At 36.2% G+C, this 17,688-nt stretch overlaps 4 protein-coding genes across 5 annotated transcripts; 2 read left to right on the forward strand and 2 right to left on the reverse strand.

The window, feature by feature from the left end:
• LOC105168192 (probable galacturonosyltransferase-like 9) lies at positions 162-1,597 on the forward strand. Its single transcript, XM_020695693.1, has one exon. The coding sequence runs from the start codon at positions 182-184 to the stop codon at positions 1,340-1,342; it is 1,161 nt and encodes a 386-aa protein (XP_020551352.1). The 5' UTR covers positions 162-181; the 3' UTR covers positions 1,343-1,597.
• Positions 1,951-2,866, reverse strand: LOC105168642 (germin-like protein subfamily 1 member 1). The gene has a single exon (XM_011088773.2). The coding sequence runs from the start codon at positions 2,798-2,800 to the stop codon at positions 2,135-2,137; it is 666 nt and encodes a 221-aa protein (XP_011087075.1). The 5' UTR covers positions 2,801-2,866; the 3' UTR covers positions 1,951-2,134.
• Positions 4,444-9,388, forward strand: LOC105168193 (protein WVD2-like 7). 2 transcript variants are annotated; one of them, XM_011088159.2, is made up of 8 exons: positions 4,444-4,575; positions 5,438-6,217; positions 6,329-6,730; positions 6,854-6,918; positions 7,452-7,526; positions 8,311-8,407; positions 8,503-8,571; positions 8,938-9,388. In XM_011088159.2, exons 2-8 carry the CDS (start codon positions 5,438-5,440, stop codon positions 8,983-8,985), a joined length of 1,536 nt encoding a protein of 511 aa, XP_011086461.1. In that variant the 5' UTR covers positions 4,444-4,575; the 3' UTR covers positions 8,986-9,388. The 2 variants fall into 2 exon arrangements, with proteins under 2 accessions (XP_011086461.1, XP_020551531.1); XM_020695872.1 differs by lacking the exon at positions 4,444-4,575 and having other exon boundaries at positions 4,842-6,217.
• Positions 9,140-12,841, reverse strand: LOC105168195 (formin-like protein 4). Its single transcript, XM_011088160.2, has 2 exons — positions 11,412-12,841; positions 9,140-11,325 (listed from the first exon to the last, which is right to left on the reverse strand). The coding sequence occupies exons 1-2, from the start codon at positions 12,533-12,535 to the stop codon at positions 10,008-10,010; spliced, it is 2,442 nt and encodes an 813-aa protein (XP_011086462.1). The 5' UTR covers positions 12,536-12,841; the 3' UTR covers positions 9,140-10,007.

Here is a 17,688-nt window from a genome sequence, read left to right on the forward strand (position 1 = left end):
TAGATAGATGCATATAGATATAGAGAGAGAAACTGCGTACATACAAATATATGAATGTTGAGTGAGTGAACTTTTGTTGCTACCATTTCATACACAGTGAAACCCAATCTCCCTTTCTTTTTCAACAAAATATACTCCCAATAATAGCTAGCTAACCTCTTCCTTCTCAAGAAAACAAGATATGGGTCTTTCAAGATTCTGTTCGGCCCTAATCCCTGCCGTTGCCTTCTTCCTCGTCGTCCTTCACTCGCCGTTGATGTCCCTCGGAATCCGTTCCTTCCCCAACACTGGTGGGTTAACGGTAACGGACTCTCACTTCAGGGATCACTTTGGGTTCGCCGAGGCGCCGGACTATCGCAACGGCGTCGACTGTCCTTTGACATTGACGTCGTCGTCGTCGTCCGGCGACTCAGTGACTTCATGTGACCCGTTGCTGGTTCACGTGGCGATGACCCTCGACTCCGAGTACCTCAGGGGATCAATGGCGGCGGTGCACTCAGTCCTCCGTCACGCCTCATGCCCGGAACACATTTTCTTCCATTTTATCGCTGCAGAGTTCGACCCGGAAAGCCCCCGGGTCCTGACCCGACTTGTGCGCTCAATATTCCCTTCTCTCAACTTCAAAGTCTACATTTTTCGGGAAGACACAGTCATCAATCTCATCTCTTCATCCATTCGGTCAGCACTGGAGAACCCGCTGAACTATGCCCGGAATTATCTGGGCGATATCATCGACCCGTGTGTGAGCCGGGTCATTTATCTGGACTCCGACATTGTATTTGTAGACGATATACTGAAGCTGTGGGGAGTGAAAATGGGAGAGGGGAGGATAATCGGGGCCCCGGAATATTGCCACGCGAATTTCACCAAGTACTTCACGGACAGCTTCTGGTCCGACCCGGTTCTGACCCGGGTATTCAAGTCCAGGAACCCGTGTTACTTCAACACGGGGGTTATGGTGATGGATTTGGAGAAATGGAGGGAGGGGCATTTCCGGAAGAAAATAGAGAACTGGATGGAACTGCAGAGAAAGAACCGGATATATGAGTTGGGTTCATTGCCCCCATTCTTGCTGGTTTTCGGTGGGAATGTGGAGCCCATTGATCATAGGTGGAATCAGCACGGGTTGGGTGGGGACAACGTCGCGGGATCATGTAGGGCGTTGCATCCTGGTCCAGTGAGCCTGCTTCACTGGAGTGGAAAGGGTAAGCCATGGGTGAGGCTCGATGAGAAGAGGCCTTGTCCGTTGGATTACCTCTGGGAGCCTTATGATTTGTTCAAGGGTTTGAAAGGGAAGGTACAACATCATCAGCATCAGGAACAATACTTGCAATTTGCCTAGTCATCTGGTTCAATTCTTTGATTTGCTGTGTACAGATTGAGGGTGGGTCATAACATTTTGTTAATTCTTTTTCTTTTATTTCTCCCCCATAAAAAAATATTACCACTCATCATTTGATTGATCCACATTAAATTTTTAGAGTCAGAGGAACCAATTTTGGATTTTACATTCATTCATATTGTACCAAAGATGACTACGAATAACATTTAGTTGTTCGATATTTACTTTTGCACCCGATGGTAACATTGTGTACAACTCGAATCCTTTACTTTGCTCTAATAATTTTATTTAATATTTTAAGTATAAATGTAACAACAAAATATTTTTTTAAAAATAAATTTATTGGCAATGATTTCAAGAAGTTAACAAAAATTATATTCAAATTTCAGGAGGAGTGATGCTATTATTCAAATATAAATGAGAAAAAAGAATAAAGAAAAATAGGCACATGGTAGAACCTGTCTTTTGGTGTATTCAATTGGGCAAGTGATGAAAATTTTTAAATATTTATGGAAATGCAATTTTATTTATTTATTTTTGAATTCTTGATTTGGTGTTGCATCACATGCATTTCCCGAATAGTCACAGCAGCCATGAACACTGTGGTGTGAGTAAAGAAATTCAAACAAATTATGACCGTTGGCATGTCCATTTATACCTATTATTTATGCCTATTCAATGCACATTGTCCTACCAAACTTTATTTTCTAGAACACTAAATTACAATTATTAGACAAATTAAAACATGGGGAGTATCAATATTTCAAATATAAAGGCATAAAAATGGTTGTTTTATCCTCCTAGGTTCCTCCTAATTTTAATGACATCTTGGCCAGTTACCTTGAACCCCTTCTTCAAAACATCGTCAGGCATTGGAGGGTTCGATGTGAATGTGGCAACAGACGAAATTTGGGCACCTGGGTTTTGGCTGCTCAGCCCCGATACAGCAAGTGCTGGCCTCATAAAGTCTGTATTGTACAAGAAATGAATTAGGCCTTTTGGGAATACGAAACAATCACCAGGACGGCGTAGTTGTTGAGTGTGGAGGCGATTCGAGGTGTCTACAAAACCGACCAAGAGGGAGCCCTCGAGCAGAATGGTCACCTCCGAGGCTCGAGGGTGGGCGTGGGGTGGGACGAGACCGTTAACTGCAATGTCGATACGTGCTAGGACTAAACCAAGAGTGTTGAGCCCTGGTAGGTTGTTGGTGTTGGTAAGAGTAACGTTGAAGTTAAATTGATTCATATTACCAGGCTCGGACAAGGCAGACGTGGCAAAATGGGATGCCAATGCGTGATCTGGATTGATGCATGGTACACCATTTGAGAAGAAATCACGGGGATGTTTTGTATCCGCGACGCAATAATCATTAAGCGGCTCCGGATCAGCTCTTCCCAAACTTGAAAAAGAAAATAGGCCCAAGAGGAGTTTGAGCAAGAAAACATAGTTGATTTCCATGATGAATTTATAGACCTTAATACGAGGAAAGTAGACAATTCTTGTTTTGGGACATAAACATCATCAAACAAAGATTATAACTTTATATATAGTAGCAAAAACCAAGTTACATTTTCATGAAGTAGCTATTGATTATTAATCCACAATCATAATGTCTATTTGAGTAGCTTTAGAGCATTGTATGAGGAGGAAAGAAGGCAAGTCATTGTGGTGGTCTGAAATTGACAAAAGAACACAAAGTGAAAGTGAGGTTTAAGCACTAGATTTCAACCTTTAATTGGGTATATTTGTCCAAAAAGTTCACTTTGTTACCACTCTTGAAGAGGTTATTGGGCTATGGCCCATTGATATTTAACTGGTCTTCAAAGTTAATCTTGGGCCACACTTACAATTGTAGGCCCATAATGAAAAAGATGTTCAAAGAGTTGAAAAGTCTCTGGAACTTTCTAATTCACCTGTAAATCCACTCATCCACATGAACTGGACCCTTCAACCTCATCTCATAATGAATGAATGAAACAAAGTTCAATGAACCAAGAAATCACTCTCAATCCTAAAACTCTAATAACCTTAATAAAATCAAGGGTAAATTATATTCATATTTTTTAAAATTATGTTAAAATATATAAATATTTCTCATTTTTTATAAAATTATAACTACACTCACTAAAAATATTAGTATAATATTTTTCAATAAATATTCATGTAAGTGGTCTATTTCAATCTAATTTCAAAGATCATCAATATAATTTATCGCAAAATCAAAGTGCCAATAATAATTCTTATACTTGTAAATGATGACTTAATGTTCTTATAGAGCCAAGCTTGTTTAGACATTTATCATTTTTTTATTATTATTATTATTATATGAAAATTCCATATATTTATTATTATTATTATACTTATATGAAAATTCCATATAATATATATAAATTGAAGGGTAAAGTATATTGACATACCTTAAAGTTAGATCCAAATATATAAACATTTCATGTCCTTTGTAAAATTATAAGTACAGTCCACATAAGATGTCACTGAATGTACCTTAGGGGATATTTGTGTAATTTTTTTTCATTAAATATAAAAAATACTTGTAATTACAACTGAATCGTACTTATAATTTTCTAAAAAAAAAAGAGATGTTTGTCTATTTAAATCTAACCTCGAGTGATGCCAATGTAGTTTACCCTAAATTTATACTACAAATCTTTTTATGACTAAATGAACGAGCTTGGATGATAAAGAACCAACTGCAAGAATATGATACTTTTATATATATATATATATATATATATATTTAAATTTATGACGTCAGTTCGAACTGATTTTGAAAATATTTTTTATACTAAATTCTAGAATTTTCAAGATTATAACAAATTTATGCATACACAAAATTGTAGTTTTTAGCAATTGTAAAATAATGCATAGTTAGGAAGGAATATTTAGCAAATAATTTGAAATTAGTGTAATGAAAATGCCCTTTTTACCATTAGTTCCATTAAATAAATTTCCAAGGAAAAAGAAATAGTTTAGTCCAATTGAATTCCAAGTGCAAGGGGGTCCACACGTGTCCCAACTCCACCTCCATTATTGATCAGAAAGATCTCGCACGTGCCAACCCATCTCTCTGTTTTTCTCCCCTCTCTTGACTGGCACTGCACTTCACTCTTTTCTTTCCTAGTGGGCCTTGAAAAGCCATCTCTATCTACCCACCATCTCATCATTATCTTCCATCTTGACTCTCTTTCGAGTGTTTTCATTACAAAAATCTTTAGGTAAACACTCAATCCAACTCACCCATTTTTCTTTATTTTCTCGTCAGTTTAGTACACTTTATGTCGTAGTCTGTGGGTTAAATATTTTGTTTTTTTGGTGAAATGTGGCATTTTTTGTTAATCTTTTAGGCGTTTGAGGTGAACCCATCTCGTACTTTGTTCATTTTTTAGATTAGTGTTCAAAGATAGCACTTTTCGAGCTGTGAGAGAAAGATCAAAGGCAAAAAAGCCGCATTTTTTGTACTTTGTTGTATGAGTATTATTGCAACTTTTTTTACTGTGTGTGTTCTTTTGTTTTCCCGTGCACTTGTTTCTGTGCTGATGATTGAGGTTTATCTGTTTCGGACCTTCCAGAAGAACCAGAAACAGACAATTGTCTTTTTTAACTGCGAAAAGTTGTAATTTTATGGATGATTGTTGCAGTGGACAAACATAGCACATGCGTTTGTTTTCAGTGCTTGCGTTTTCGTCGTCCCCTTTTGGTCTTCATTGGGATATCATTCCTGTTCTTGATTAGTTCTGTGTGTTGATGATTTCCCCATACTTGGGCTCAGCCCATGGTTTTAACTTTGTGGTTAGATTTCTGATTGGTCTCTATGGATATCTGAAAGTTGATGGATGAATCTTTAGATTAAACATGTCACATGGAAGACGAGGTGCTCCATCTATGTCCTTCAAGTAGTTAGGATTGGCCCGTTTGGTTAAGTTTATCCTCCCGATTGGTTGTTCCTTTTAGATTTCGTCATAGATGTTTAAGATACTACATCATAGTTGCAACATTCCTGAGCTTGTCATATTCAATGCTGTAAATCTTTGTTAGTAACAGTTCTGATTAAAGTTGAGATCTCGTGTTACGAAACAGATGGGTGAATCTGTGAAATCTGGTGCTGCTAGACTGGAAGTTTCAGTTTCATTTGGTAGGTTTGAGAATGATGCACTTTCTTGGGAGAAGTGGTCATCATTCTCTCCAAACAAGTATTTGGAGGAAGTTGGAAATTTATCGACGCCTGGATCAGTAGCCCAGAAGAAGGCATATTTTGAAGCTCACTACAAGAAGATTGCAGCTAGGAAAGCTGAGGAACTGGAGCAGGAAAAGTCGACGGACCCCGTTACTCCAAGGCCAGATATATCAAGCAAGGAAGATTATGCTGAAACTACATCAGAGGTAGATACTAAATTTGGTTTGTCCAATGGAGAGAAATTAGTTGCAGTTGTGCAGGAATATGAAGCCAAATTTGGTTTGTGCAATGGTGAGAAATTAGTTGAAGGAGTTGCAGAGGAAAATGAAGCTGGTGCCGATGAGGCAAAAGATGATGCTGCTAGGTCATCTGAAGGGGATGATCAGAGTGCCTGTACCAATGCTTCAATCAACGCAATCACTTCAAAGGAGGAAAAAGAGGATGATGCTGTTGCTGTCGAGTGTGAAACCTCTGCAATCGAGGAACCCAAGGATGAGTTGAATGGTAATTTGGATGAACCGGAATTAAATGTCAGAAAAGAAGCTGTGTTGGTTGGTCTTGAGACTCCTCGGAAGGGCTCTCAACCAGTGGAAAAACCTTCAGAAAGAAAAAAGGGCAGAGAACAATCAAGCAAAGTGAAAAAGGAAAATTCTAAGTTGAATTCACGGCCTATTGCTCAAAAGGTAAAAATATGAATGTATTTGCTTCTTTTAGTTAGAGTAATCCAGTATTCAACCTCTGTAGTATTCTGTTGGTTGATTTTGGAAATTGAATTATCGGTTTCTGGTTTTTAGGTAACTCCAGCAAGAAAGGAAAGAACTTTGGCTGGGACAAAGAAGAATGCTGTATCACCTGCAGCTAAACCATTGCAAACGTCAACTCCTATATACTCAAAGCGAGCCTCAACTTCCACACCGGTATCTGCCTCTCAGTCCTTGAAAAAGAAGGTGAACGGGTCACCAATATCAAAAAGTAAGAATTCTCCTGTTGGAGAAAGCAAGAGAGCAGCTCCTACATCCTTGCACATGTCTCTTAGTTTGGATCCCGGGAAATCTTGTGGTGCTCTCTCCATGGATAGGAAGTCATTGATAATGGAGAAAATGGGAGATAAGGATATTGTTAAGCGAGCTTTCAAGACTTTCCAGAATCGTACTAGTGTATCTACAACTGAAGAAAAACCAAGTCCTGTGAAGAGTGTACGTAATTTAGTTTTGATCTTTTAACCTTTCTTTGTCATCTACTTGTGCTATTATTCTTTCTCTTCTGGGGGTGGATGTGACAAGTTCTGATGTTCTACTTGTACATGTACATACTGACAGGTGTCGTCTACTGCATCTGAGCCAAAGATTTCCACTTCCCACACTCCTAGAAAGGGGAATGAAGGGTAATCCTTACTCTCATCTGTTAGAAAACTATCAATATAGGCCATTAATTTATTAGATTCAGACTGAGAACAATAGAAATACTATATTCTACATGACAAGTTTTTCATTTCAGTTATAAGTCCATTTTTACATTTTACGAGGTTAGCTCAACCAACAGGGTTACAAGGAACTCACCCATCTATGCAATCATGATTATATCTCCTTCATTTTCGCACTTGTAATTTTTTTTCACTTGATACATTGAAAAACTATTATGATAGCAAGATGCTTCTATTAAGTATTCTTAGTAGATAGTTGTTGTTTGGAAATCTCGCGTAACTGGACCTCTTTCTTTTCTAGTGACAGATTCTTTTTTAATACTTAGAATAATTCATTTTAAGAACAAATCATAAACTTGTATTTCTGATACACATATTGATCTAGAAAGTCTAACCGTCGACTTTAATCCTATGATCAAATCATTTGGTCTTTTCCTTTGCACTGGTTCAAATCTTACTTTGGACGTGTAACTCATTCATCATTTGAACTGTAGATTGAGGAAGGATGCTGAAAAGAGGGCAACTCAAAGGAGTCAATTGGGAACTAGATCAAATCCTCTGCCCACAGGGTGAGATTTTGAGATCTGTTCTCTAACCAATGATCATGCAAAAATTCATTTGTGTTTGTTTTGGGTCAGTAGACATAATATTGTCACCTTTCTTCCCCCCTACAAGCTACTTGTGAAATTACACTGTCATTTAAAATTTCACACAAAAAGCAGTTTCTACTGACTGAAATGCTGCATCAATGAACTAATAATCAAACTTCTTTACATGTAATATCTGTTTCCTCAGTATGTAAAAGTATGTTTTCAGTATGTCTTTAATTGGCTATGGAATTATTTAAGTTTGATAAGTCCTAACTGGAATGGAATGGTCAATTGCGCATAGAGTTTAAACAGAACAGGGTTTCTCTAACTATAATTTAAAGCACAAGTATTCATTTTTCTACAGTACATGCTGCAACTAGTTTGCTCAATAATGCAGGCAATGCTACTAGAAGTACCAATTTACAAATTTTGCCTGTTTGTTTATGGTGGGGGGAGGGAGGTGTTAACTGAACTAGTTAGTTGGTGAAAATAATGCCTACAAGGAGTTGACGCCCTCAGCTACGGCATGGTGCAGTTGTTTGCTTCTTTTGTACTCAATCCTTCCTTTAGTTTCTTCTAGTTGTGTCTCAGAATTTATTTTCATGATCTTCATACTCTTGAGTTGTTGTATTATAGTTTTTCGTTCCCAGTAGAATGTTATCTTTGGTTGAATCTATTATGAGTATTCTTATCCAGAATGTATTATTTTATTCCTTATTTGGATTTCTATAATTTGATAATCAAATTTTCAAGTTAATAACAGATCACATACAGTCTCTGGACTGGAAAGGAAAAATACAAAGGCAGTCTCACCCACTACTGGCTTGAGAAATGATGAGAAAGCTGAAAAGCGGAAAGAGGTATTTCCAACAACCCTGCCCTTCTGCTTGTGGCTTCTGCATGTGAATCTGGTGTCATTTTGAGTTATTTATTTAAGTAAACAAACTTGAAGCAGTTTCTAAAGAAGTTGGAGGCAAAATCAATCGCCAGAGAGACAGAAAAAGCTCAGCTTAGTAAATCAAAGGTATGCTTTTATTTCTGCAGTAAGATCTAGAAGACTACACCATTGTCATTTACTTGACCTTTGAACATGGTAAATATCAAGCTCTAAGACATAGTTCGTACTCCTGACATAAGCTTCATATGAATCGTGCGCCATGTGTATTAACTTATACAGAAGACAAATTTAAAGGAGTGACAGAGAATTGGCGGTGTGGGGGTATCTTGGTATGGGATTATTTTTGCCAAAAATCATTCAGATCTTGAATAGTCTGACTAGATAAGAAACAAGAAATCTATTATGAGATGCTTATTAGAAAGAGACACATGCCGTTAAAGTTTGTATTTGGTAAAATCACAGATTGATTTTCTTTCTTAAATGAATCTGCAGGTGGGTGTTAGCACGAGATCTGTCAACGGCCTGTCCCTGAATCGGTGAAGATTGTCTTCAAACATTTCCAGGTTGAGGAGAATCACATCTTCACAGAGAACATTTGCTGAACATGCTGGAAAGTCAAGCACCTGACAAGAACTGGCTTCTTGATGGAATCCAGACTTACTAATGAGCAGCAGCAGTTTTTGCAGTAAGGAAGATTCATATCCCTCCTGCCGTGAGGTCATATATCTTGCTTAGGAGATTAGAGCTTAGGATGTACTAGTTTCTGCATATACCTGCGTGGAGAAACTCAATTCTGTTTATCTTATTCGTGGGAGATCGTTTGTATATAGAAGGTTATATTTGTTTGTGTATCAACAGAGAGTTTTCTCATCAAAATGAGGCACCATAATGTGTATTGTACTAGCACATTCCAACCCTATTAAATTTGATTCCTGGTAGAACATTTTCGACGCTTATTTGATGGTGAGATTGTGACTCGCCGTTGCAGACTAAAGATGGTAGAAGAGCAGCAGTGACTGCTATTGAGTAATTCTGTGAAAAGAAATGTCTTCTTGTACCACTCATCCAAGACCGTTAGATGAAAGGAGAGTAGGTGATGAGAACTGCCCTTACCAATGATATGGAATTGTTAGAACATGTCAGTTTATTGCAAATGTTGTATATTAATAAGATGCTGTGCTTTTACTATAATCTGGTAATCTGTAGGCAGCTATTGGTAAAATATGTAGGGGCTGTTTCATTGCCTGATGCAAGATCCTTAAGAGATCATCTTCAGTTGCATATTTCAAAATAAATTATCTCCATGAAATATAAGCCAAGAGAATAAAAAATTCTGACCATTGTTCTGAGATATGATCTTGTCAGGACTGCAAAGATGTAAAACAAAGCAGGTAACTAATGATTGGAAAAAAAATGAACTCTTTTCCTTTCTATACAAATCAGAATAACAATGGAAAAGAATCTTACACTTGAAGAATTAGAACAACAAATTAAAGCATTTGCAGTGTCAATTTTCTTCCTTTTTTGTCTATACAAAACTCAAACTCCTGTCGCTTTCATTATCATACCTCTGAATCATTATCCGAGTCATTAGAACTGCTCATGGAACTCTCTGACATAAAATTTGCTGGAAGCTTTGGGAACCTGAAAACTCTGGGAGATCCAGGTGATGACGATCCAGCAACAGATGATACAGGTTTTCTCTTCTGCACATTTCTTGCAATGTCTATACAAACCTGATCAACCATTCCCAGGAAATCTCTAACTATGACAAAAAGCTGAAAAGGATTCGCTCCTTTATCTTTGGACGATCCCGCTTGATAGTAATCTGTTGTTTTCTTGACGATCTCCATCACTCTTGTTTGCTCTTCCTTGAGTACTTTTACTTCTAATTCAGCGGTATCAAGAAAACCATTCATCTCGCCTGCAAATCCTCCATCAGGTCTGCATTTCACCACTATTGTTCGTGTTTCCACCACTTGAGCTGCTAATGCGGAGCTTGTTTTGACAAGGAGATCGAAGTCCAATGTGGCTGCCTTTTTCACGTTTGTGAATTCGGCGCTTAGGCCACCGATCACTGGCAAACCGAGCATCATGTATTCCCTTTCTTTATCATCTTTGGACGCAAACTGATCGAGGCTTTGGCTCCCAGAATTGCTGCTCTGACTACTTGTCCTGCTCAAACTACGGTTTCTGTTAAGCACACAGCGTTTGCCCTCTGCCCTGACGACTTCTTGGACGACAAACTGAAGCAGAGTTGTTTTTCCATCAGAGCTTTTCACATCAGATAGTTTCCTCAGAGCAGTAAGGTTGAAAGCTTGTGCATTTCCTCTGGATGTCCCTGCATTTAACCGATTCCCAGCTTTAAGCACTGCTTCCAAGAGTTTCAAGAAGAGCCCTCGAGTTCTGAGTTCTTTGCATGCTGATTCAAGAGATTGTAAGGATCCCTTGATCTGTGAAACCTCAGTGTCATAGTTTAATCTGAAGAGCATGGCACTGAAACGAGCGAAGGCAGATGGAACGGCTTTAAGGAGATGATAGAGGAAGGATTCAGCATCAGCAAGTCTTGTGGGATCTCCATCGAATGCAAGGATTTCAGATGCTTCTTCATTAGTTGGAGCTATTCTTGAGAGCTTTTCTATTGTATCGGAGTTTAGGCCATGTCCCTCTATTAGTGCATCAATAATTTCTTGTCTGGAGATGCCAAGAGACTTGAGCACAATTGCTGTGTTTTGGGATTTACGGGTGTCGAGAATGAAAATCTGAGAGGGGGGACCTGATTTATCTCCACTTGGGCTCGCTGATCTCCCGTCTCGTTGAGGAGACTTTCTGTTCGTGGCAACGTATCCGAAGAGTGCTTCCATAAGATCACCATCAAACCTGCATTCACATAAGGTAAGTTGGACCTCATATAAGAATAACAAATAAAAAGAGGTGAACAGAGTATAGTAGTTGAGGGTCATTACTTGAAAGAGCCCTTATCAATTTTGTCCCACACCATGGAATGCTCTACATTTGGATTCACCTTATCCCAATGCAACGGCTTGAGTTTCACCTGTCCATTCCCATTGCTCGATGTGTCTTCTCCAAGTGAAGACGAGCGCTTGCTAGGCTCTCCCTTAGGCACAGGTGGTGGTTTCAATGACGAAGCTGCGGAACCAGAACTAGGTGGCGGTGGTGGTGGTGGAGCAGGACCTTTGTTTGATGGAATAGGTGGTGGAGGAGGTGGTGCCGCCACTTTCCCTTTCGGAACCGCCCCAACAGCCAGCGGTATCTGCGGTGGCACCAGTGGCAATGATGACAGAGATTGTGGTGATGCTCCTGGTGGTGGAGGTAAAGTTGCATTTTTGACAAGTTGAACTGATGAATATTGTTTTCCCTCAACTCTAACAGCCATCTGAGTTGAAACTGAAGGTGTTTTCTTGAATATCTGCTCTTCATTGTCTCCCCAAATAGGACTTTGAGAAGTTGAAGACTTTCCCCTAAGCAAAGGAGCTTCTTGTACTGGTGTCCTATACCTCCTCTCTCTGTCACTAACCGTTCTCTTCTCTTCCTCTTCTTGCTCATCACTCAAGTTCTTATAATACTGTTTCTTGAAACTACTCCTGTTTTCTCCCTCTTGTAACTTCCTCCAGTACAGCACATCCAAGCCATCCTCATCAACAATCACTCCCTTAACGTTACCGTTGAACCGCATAAAATCACCATTTTGGGGCGCCACGGCGTTAGTCCCTCCATGAGCAGCAGCAGCAGCAGTGCTACCGTTCTCCCTCTTCCGTCTCGAGTACCTTAGCAGGAAAAAGAAGAGAAGCCCGGATAAGACCAGAGTGCTAGCAGCTGTCACACCGATGGCCTTCCCCACCGCCGACCTTGTTGATGATCTACGTTGCGGTTGTGGTGGTGGGATTGAGGTGGTTGGTGGAGGGATGTTAGGCTGATCATTTACCGGAGTAGGTGGCGGTGGAGAAAATGGATAGTAAGTCTGGATGTTTTGTGGAGAAGTTGATTGAGAAAAAAATTGAGGAATATCAGAAATGAAGAGGAGAATGAAGAGACAGAGAATTGTGGGTGGGTGGAAATGTGCAGCCATGATCACCAGCAGCTTGTAAAGAATTGAAGAGTTTCTGAAGTTGAACCACTTCTTTTCTGATTTGTTTTGATCATTGCTTAATGATTTTGCTTTGAGGAATACTGCTTTTCTTTTCTTGGTTTGGTTTGGTTTGGTTGCTGAAAGTGTCAAAGGAGAGCAGTTGGCTGTTGTTTTGGGTATATTTAAGCCTTCCCGGGCTTCTTGGGCCGAAATGACTAAAATGCCCTTGTATCGAGTTTTTCTTACAAAGCCCTGACGAAGAAAAATGACGAGAATCAGGGTTAATATTGGAGTTAATTCAGACCCTCTGACTACTACATTCAATATTTTGTGCACTGTACGTATGATCAAGATATATATGTTGAACGTGTATTTTACTAATTAAATTATCGTTAATACTCGGTGATTAAGGGATGTGGAAATGTTCCTCCATCCCTCTTCATGATTTAATCTTCAGTTAAACTTCCAATGGCGGAATTTGTTGAATTAGTGTGATCTTACCGAGTAATCTTTTTGTTTAAGAATTAAACATAGGATTATTATATTATTAAGGGAGGATTAAGAACACGACAGCGATGTCTTACACGGAATAAGGGGAGAAAGTCAGAAGGAAGACTCCATCAAATAAAGACACAATTCTGCGATTTTAGGTCATGAGCCATGGAAGAAAGAGTCATTTGTAGTCCACAAGAAATAGTCCAAGTCTTTTGTATGGTTCTACATTGCCAAGATGCATTGAGATGGACTTCTTAAAAATATCGCAAGCTGCTCACGATGTCTTAGACTAGTGATTAAGGTTGAGATTTTATGAACAAATTCTAGTTCCATCGAACGTGTGAGTATTTATTTGTCTTCACTTTGCAAATTTATTGTAATTTGCTCAAATGATCATAGTGATACTAATGTATTGATTGAACTGATATATCAGTGTTGCTCAATTTATTGAAATATAGATATAATCATGTAATTACCATTTCAAAAGAAAGAAAAGAAAAGAGCACAATCAAGATTATTATTAATTAATTTAAAGGGCAAAATTTGGGAAATTTTAATTTAGATCAGGCTCGATCATATTAAATTTAGTCAATTGTTGATTGTACTACACTTGCTATGTAATTGATGTTCAATTTAAAATGAGAAATAAAATGATCATTCACGTGATAGGTATAATAGGATTGGCAAAAAAAAAAAAAAATAATAATGGGGATGGGTAAAATGGTCTAATTAAAGAATTTGGACAAGATTGTCTTGTGATGATAATTGGAATTGAGTGGAAAAAGTAAGAATTGTTCTCATGCAAAAAGATGGAGGTGGTTCACCTAAATACTTGCCCCCCACCCTCTAAAAAAATACAAATGGTCAAGAATCCAAGAAAATAGTTCCAGAACAATTTTTAGAGAGAAACAAGGAATTTTTACACAAAAAAAATTTAAAAAATAGAGAGAAGTACGGAAGAAATGTACCATAATGTTTGGATTTGTTTTCTCAGTATTTTGTTGTGTTTTATGGAGATAGAAAGGGAAAAATAAAGATATATGTGTGTATGTTGGAGATAGTATGTATGTTTGATTTGTTTATGGAGATAATTTTGAATAAGTATTGTATGTTGAGTATTGTATTTTGAGAGACAAAAATTACTATTTATTGTCAAATCATGTCTTTTTTATATATATTTATGTATATGTATGTGTGTATATATATATGTAGGTATTTATGTTAAAACAATTTAAAACACCTAAATAAAGTAATTTTAAATGATGACAAACATTGAGTATGTTCTGACTCGCCCTGAAAATAACTCAAAAATGAAAACAAACATAGTGTACATATTTCAGCCTATTTGTTAGCGTATTTGTTGTCAGGTCGTTCTTGTAATTCAGAATCCAAATAATTCAGCATACTAATAAGAGTTGGACATTTCAGCAACCTCCAACCAGACTAGCACAATGCGAATACAATTGAAAACAATGAAGTGGTTGGAGGAAATGGAAAGGTTAATTTAGGCAATTTGCACTATTACAAATTGCACGATGATGATGAACGGAATTGACATTTTGGATGGTTTGAGGTTAGAGAAGTGTGTGTGTGTGTGTGTGTGTATGTGAAGTCAACCAAACTAACACAGATCTGAATTTGGAATTGGAATATGTTATAAAATTGCAAAAGTGCTTTTCCTGATTTCTCTGACTTTTTGCTTTTCTTCTTCTTCTGGGCCACATTTAATTTGTTATTATGACTTCAAATTCAAACTTTGGGATGGGTTGTTGACAATTTATAGTTTTCATAACTTTGGTTGGCGCCATTCAATGCTGTACATAAATAATTCTCATTCATCAAACTCAATTTATCTTTGGTGAAATTTGAAAAGTTGAAAAAAGAAAATCATTATAAAAAAAGAATTCATGAAAAATCTTCTTGGTATTCGAAAAATGATGCAATTTGCCTCCTTATCTAGACGGGTTTTTTGTGTTATGGTTGTATTTTCTTTTTTGTAGGGATTTTTTTTGAATTTTTCTATTTTTGTAGGGGGTAAATTGCATTTAACTCGAGTAAGTTGTAAAGAAAGCTGTAAGTTAGGCAATAGTAAGAGTTGAGTGTGTTTGAAAATAAAAGTTAAAACTGAAAAATGCTGTTTGAAAAAATAATTTAATATTTATGGTTTTATTAATGAATTGTAGCAGTTGGTCGAGGGTTGCTTAAACTTTTGACTTAAATCAACTTAAGTTAAATAATTTAAAAACAAAAACGGTAAAGAAAAGACGCTTATTTTTTTATAATAAGTTGAGAAGCGCTTATTTTAAATGCTTGCAAGCACCCCTTTTTCGTCAAATTATGAACTTGTGCAAAGATTATGAAAAGAAAGATAATCATAAGATATGAGATTTAAAAAACTCGCGTTGCTCAAAATCGATTTCTACTAAATTGTTTTGAGTGAAAAATAACAATAAAGGTCACATATCAATTATTTATAATAAAAAGTATTGGAAATTACAACTTTACCCTGACAAAGGATTTTTTTTTTTTTTTTTTTCACGAGTGCAGAGTTTGAATGTAATGTTAAGTCAAATTTTAAATAGGAACATCCATGTCCTGATCGATTTGGATTTTCTATTTGTAAATTACAAGGGGTTTTCTTTATATTTGTCTTGATTATAAATACCTTTTCATTGTTTGAAAAATTACAAATACCCCCTTGAAATTACAAATATCCTAATATATACCTCCTGCAATGAGTTGTTCTAAAAAGGTATTTGTTACGATATTTATAATTTTATAAAAATATTTATAATTTTTCAAATAAAATCTCAAAGGAACTCATTGCAACTTACGTTGACATATAATATCATAGTACATAAATTTCAAGAAAAAGTTTTATTACCTGATAATTATGTATTAAATGCAATATAATAACAATAAAAGATCCAAATTGATGAGGACATGACGGTTGCTATTTAATTCTTCCCGTGAATTCATTTACTGCAATGGATAAGAACAAAAAATATACAAATCTATAAATATAGGGTGTTTTATTTAGGGTAAATTACAACCATTTTCCTAAAATTTGGCATAATTATGAATACCCTCGTTATTTAAAAAATTACAAATACTCCCCTCAAATTAAAAGTAATTGTGTAGTTCCTAGTGGTGAAGTGAACATTACTATTTTACCCTATTTGAATTTTTTTAAAAAATAAAAAAAAGTATTTGAAAAAATATAAAAAAAAATTAAGGATAGATAAAATAAATAATCTAGAGGGAATATTAATTTATAAAAATATTTAGAAAATTATAATTTATAATCCAAAAGGGCATTCTGGTCAGTTCACCATTAAAATTGGATGGCAACCTAACGAAATAGGTTCGTAGTGAGACGGATGTTAAAATCAGAGTATTTGTAATTGTTCAAACAATAAAAAAGTATTTATAATTATGTCAAATTTCAGGAAAAATGGTTATAATTTATCTTTTTATTTATTATATATGAGAGCGTCCATTTATTGACATGGATGGTATGATGATATATTGAAGGTGAAGTTATTACCTATGTTGTCAGTTAAAGACGAGGTTCTATTAACAAGTTTGAGTCGATAGAATTGAATTTATTAAAAAATATAAGTATTTATCTTATTTTATGTGAATTTATCGAATACAGAGGTTTATAACTGTCCTAAAACTTACTGGGAATCATCATTTTACCTATCATCAACTTTCACAATCCAAGTTTATATTTTGGGGTAGAAAAACAAACTAAAAATGTTAATTTTATTTTCATATATTTAAAAAAGTTGAGTTTGAGTTTAATTTATTACTAATTTAAATTGATTTTGCAAGTTGTGCACTATTGGTAAATAGATTTAATTTCAAATTCAAATTATAAGTTAAGTTGCCGGCCAAATGATGAGGTTTGTAATTAATATATATGAATAATTAAATTAAGTAGAGATTATAAGTAATATTTAATTTTTTTCATTATTATTATTATTATTATTATTCAGTGAGATTGGAATGGGGCCAAAATGGGCCTATTTGAGATGGGCCAAATTTAAATAAAAAATTCCATGGATGGAGTTACATAAGTATAGGTCAAATCATACTAATTATTTTTTATTGATTTTTACTCCTCGGCCCAATATATCTTTGTAATATAATATTATCACAATTAGTTAACTAACAAAAAATATTTAATTGAAACTATATATATATGTGTATATAATCACTTATCATGAAAAAATAAAAGTAAAAATGAAGAATTGGTCAACCACTCCACAACATGCACATCTCATACCATTCTTCTTTAATTTTGTATTCAATCAATTTCAAAAATTAGATCGGAGCCCATACCCCCCCCCCCCCCCCCCCCCCCACCAAAAGAATGATATAAATTATCAAATACTTTTAAGGATATATGCACTTTTTTATAAAATGGACTCAATTCGATCATATCATTGCTTGTCTAAACCGTCCAATCTGGTCCTCAATCTACAATGTACAACTATTCACATCATATTGATATGACAAGTCCAAATAAATCAAAAGCGATAAGTGCCTCGCTGCTCCATTGCTAGACTTGTTCAATTGAGTGTTTTTGTTGCAATACCGAATATTATCGGACCAAACTATCTGACCTTAGTAACATAAGGTAATAAGTGGAG

The sequence above is a fragment of the Sesamum indicum genome, linkage group LG8 (genome assembly GCF_000512975.1).
Source record: "Sesamum indicum cultivar Zhongzhi No. 13 linkage group LG8, S_indicum_v1.0, whole genome shotgun sequence".
Taxonomy (NCBI): Eukaryota; Viridiplantae; Streptophyta; class Magnoliopsida; order Lamiales; family Pedaliaceae; genus Sesamum; species Sesamum indicum.

What these genes read in the sequence shown, in the direction of transcription:
- LOC105168195 (XM_011088160.2), bottom strand. Translation starts at nt 12,535, where the DNA reads ATGGCTGCACATTTCCACCCACCCACAATTCTCTGTCTCTTCATTCTC. An exon ending in ATTGATAAGGGCTCTTTCAA is followed by an intron (nt 11,326 to 11,411) that starts GTAATGACCCTC and finishes ATGTGAATGCAG; the next exon opens with GTTTGATGGTGATCTTATGG.
- LOC105168642 (XM_011088773.2), bottom strand. Translation starts at nt 2,800, where the DNA reads ATGGAAATCAACTATGTTTTCTTGCTCAAACTCCTCTTGGGCCTATTT.
- LOC105168193 (XM_011088159.2), top strand. Translation starts at nt 5,438, where the DNA reads ATGGGTGAATCTGTGAAATCTGGTGCTGCTAGACTGGAAGTTTCAGTT. An exon ending in CCTAGAAAGGGGAATGAAGG is followed by an intron (nt 6,919 to 7,451) that starts GTAATCCTTACT and finishes TTTGAACTGTAG; the next exon opens with ATTGAGGAAGGATGCTGAAA. An exon ending in TCAAATCCTCTGCCCACAGG is followed by an intron (nt 7,527 to 8,310) that starts GTGAGATTTTGA and finishes AGTTAATAACAG; the next exon opens with ATCACATACAGTCTCTGGAC.
- LOC105168192 (XM_020695693.1), top strand. Translation starts at nt 182, where the DNA reads ATGGGTCTTTCAAGATTCTGTTCGGCCCTAATCCCTGCCGTTGCCTTC.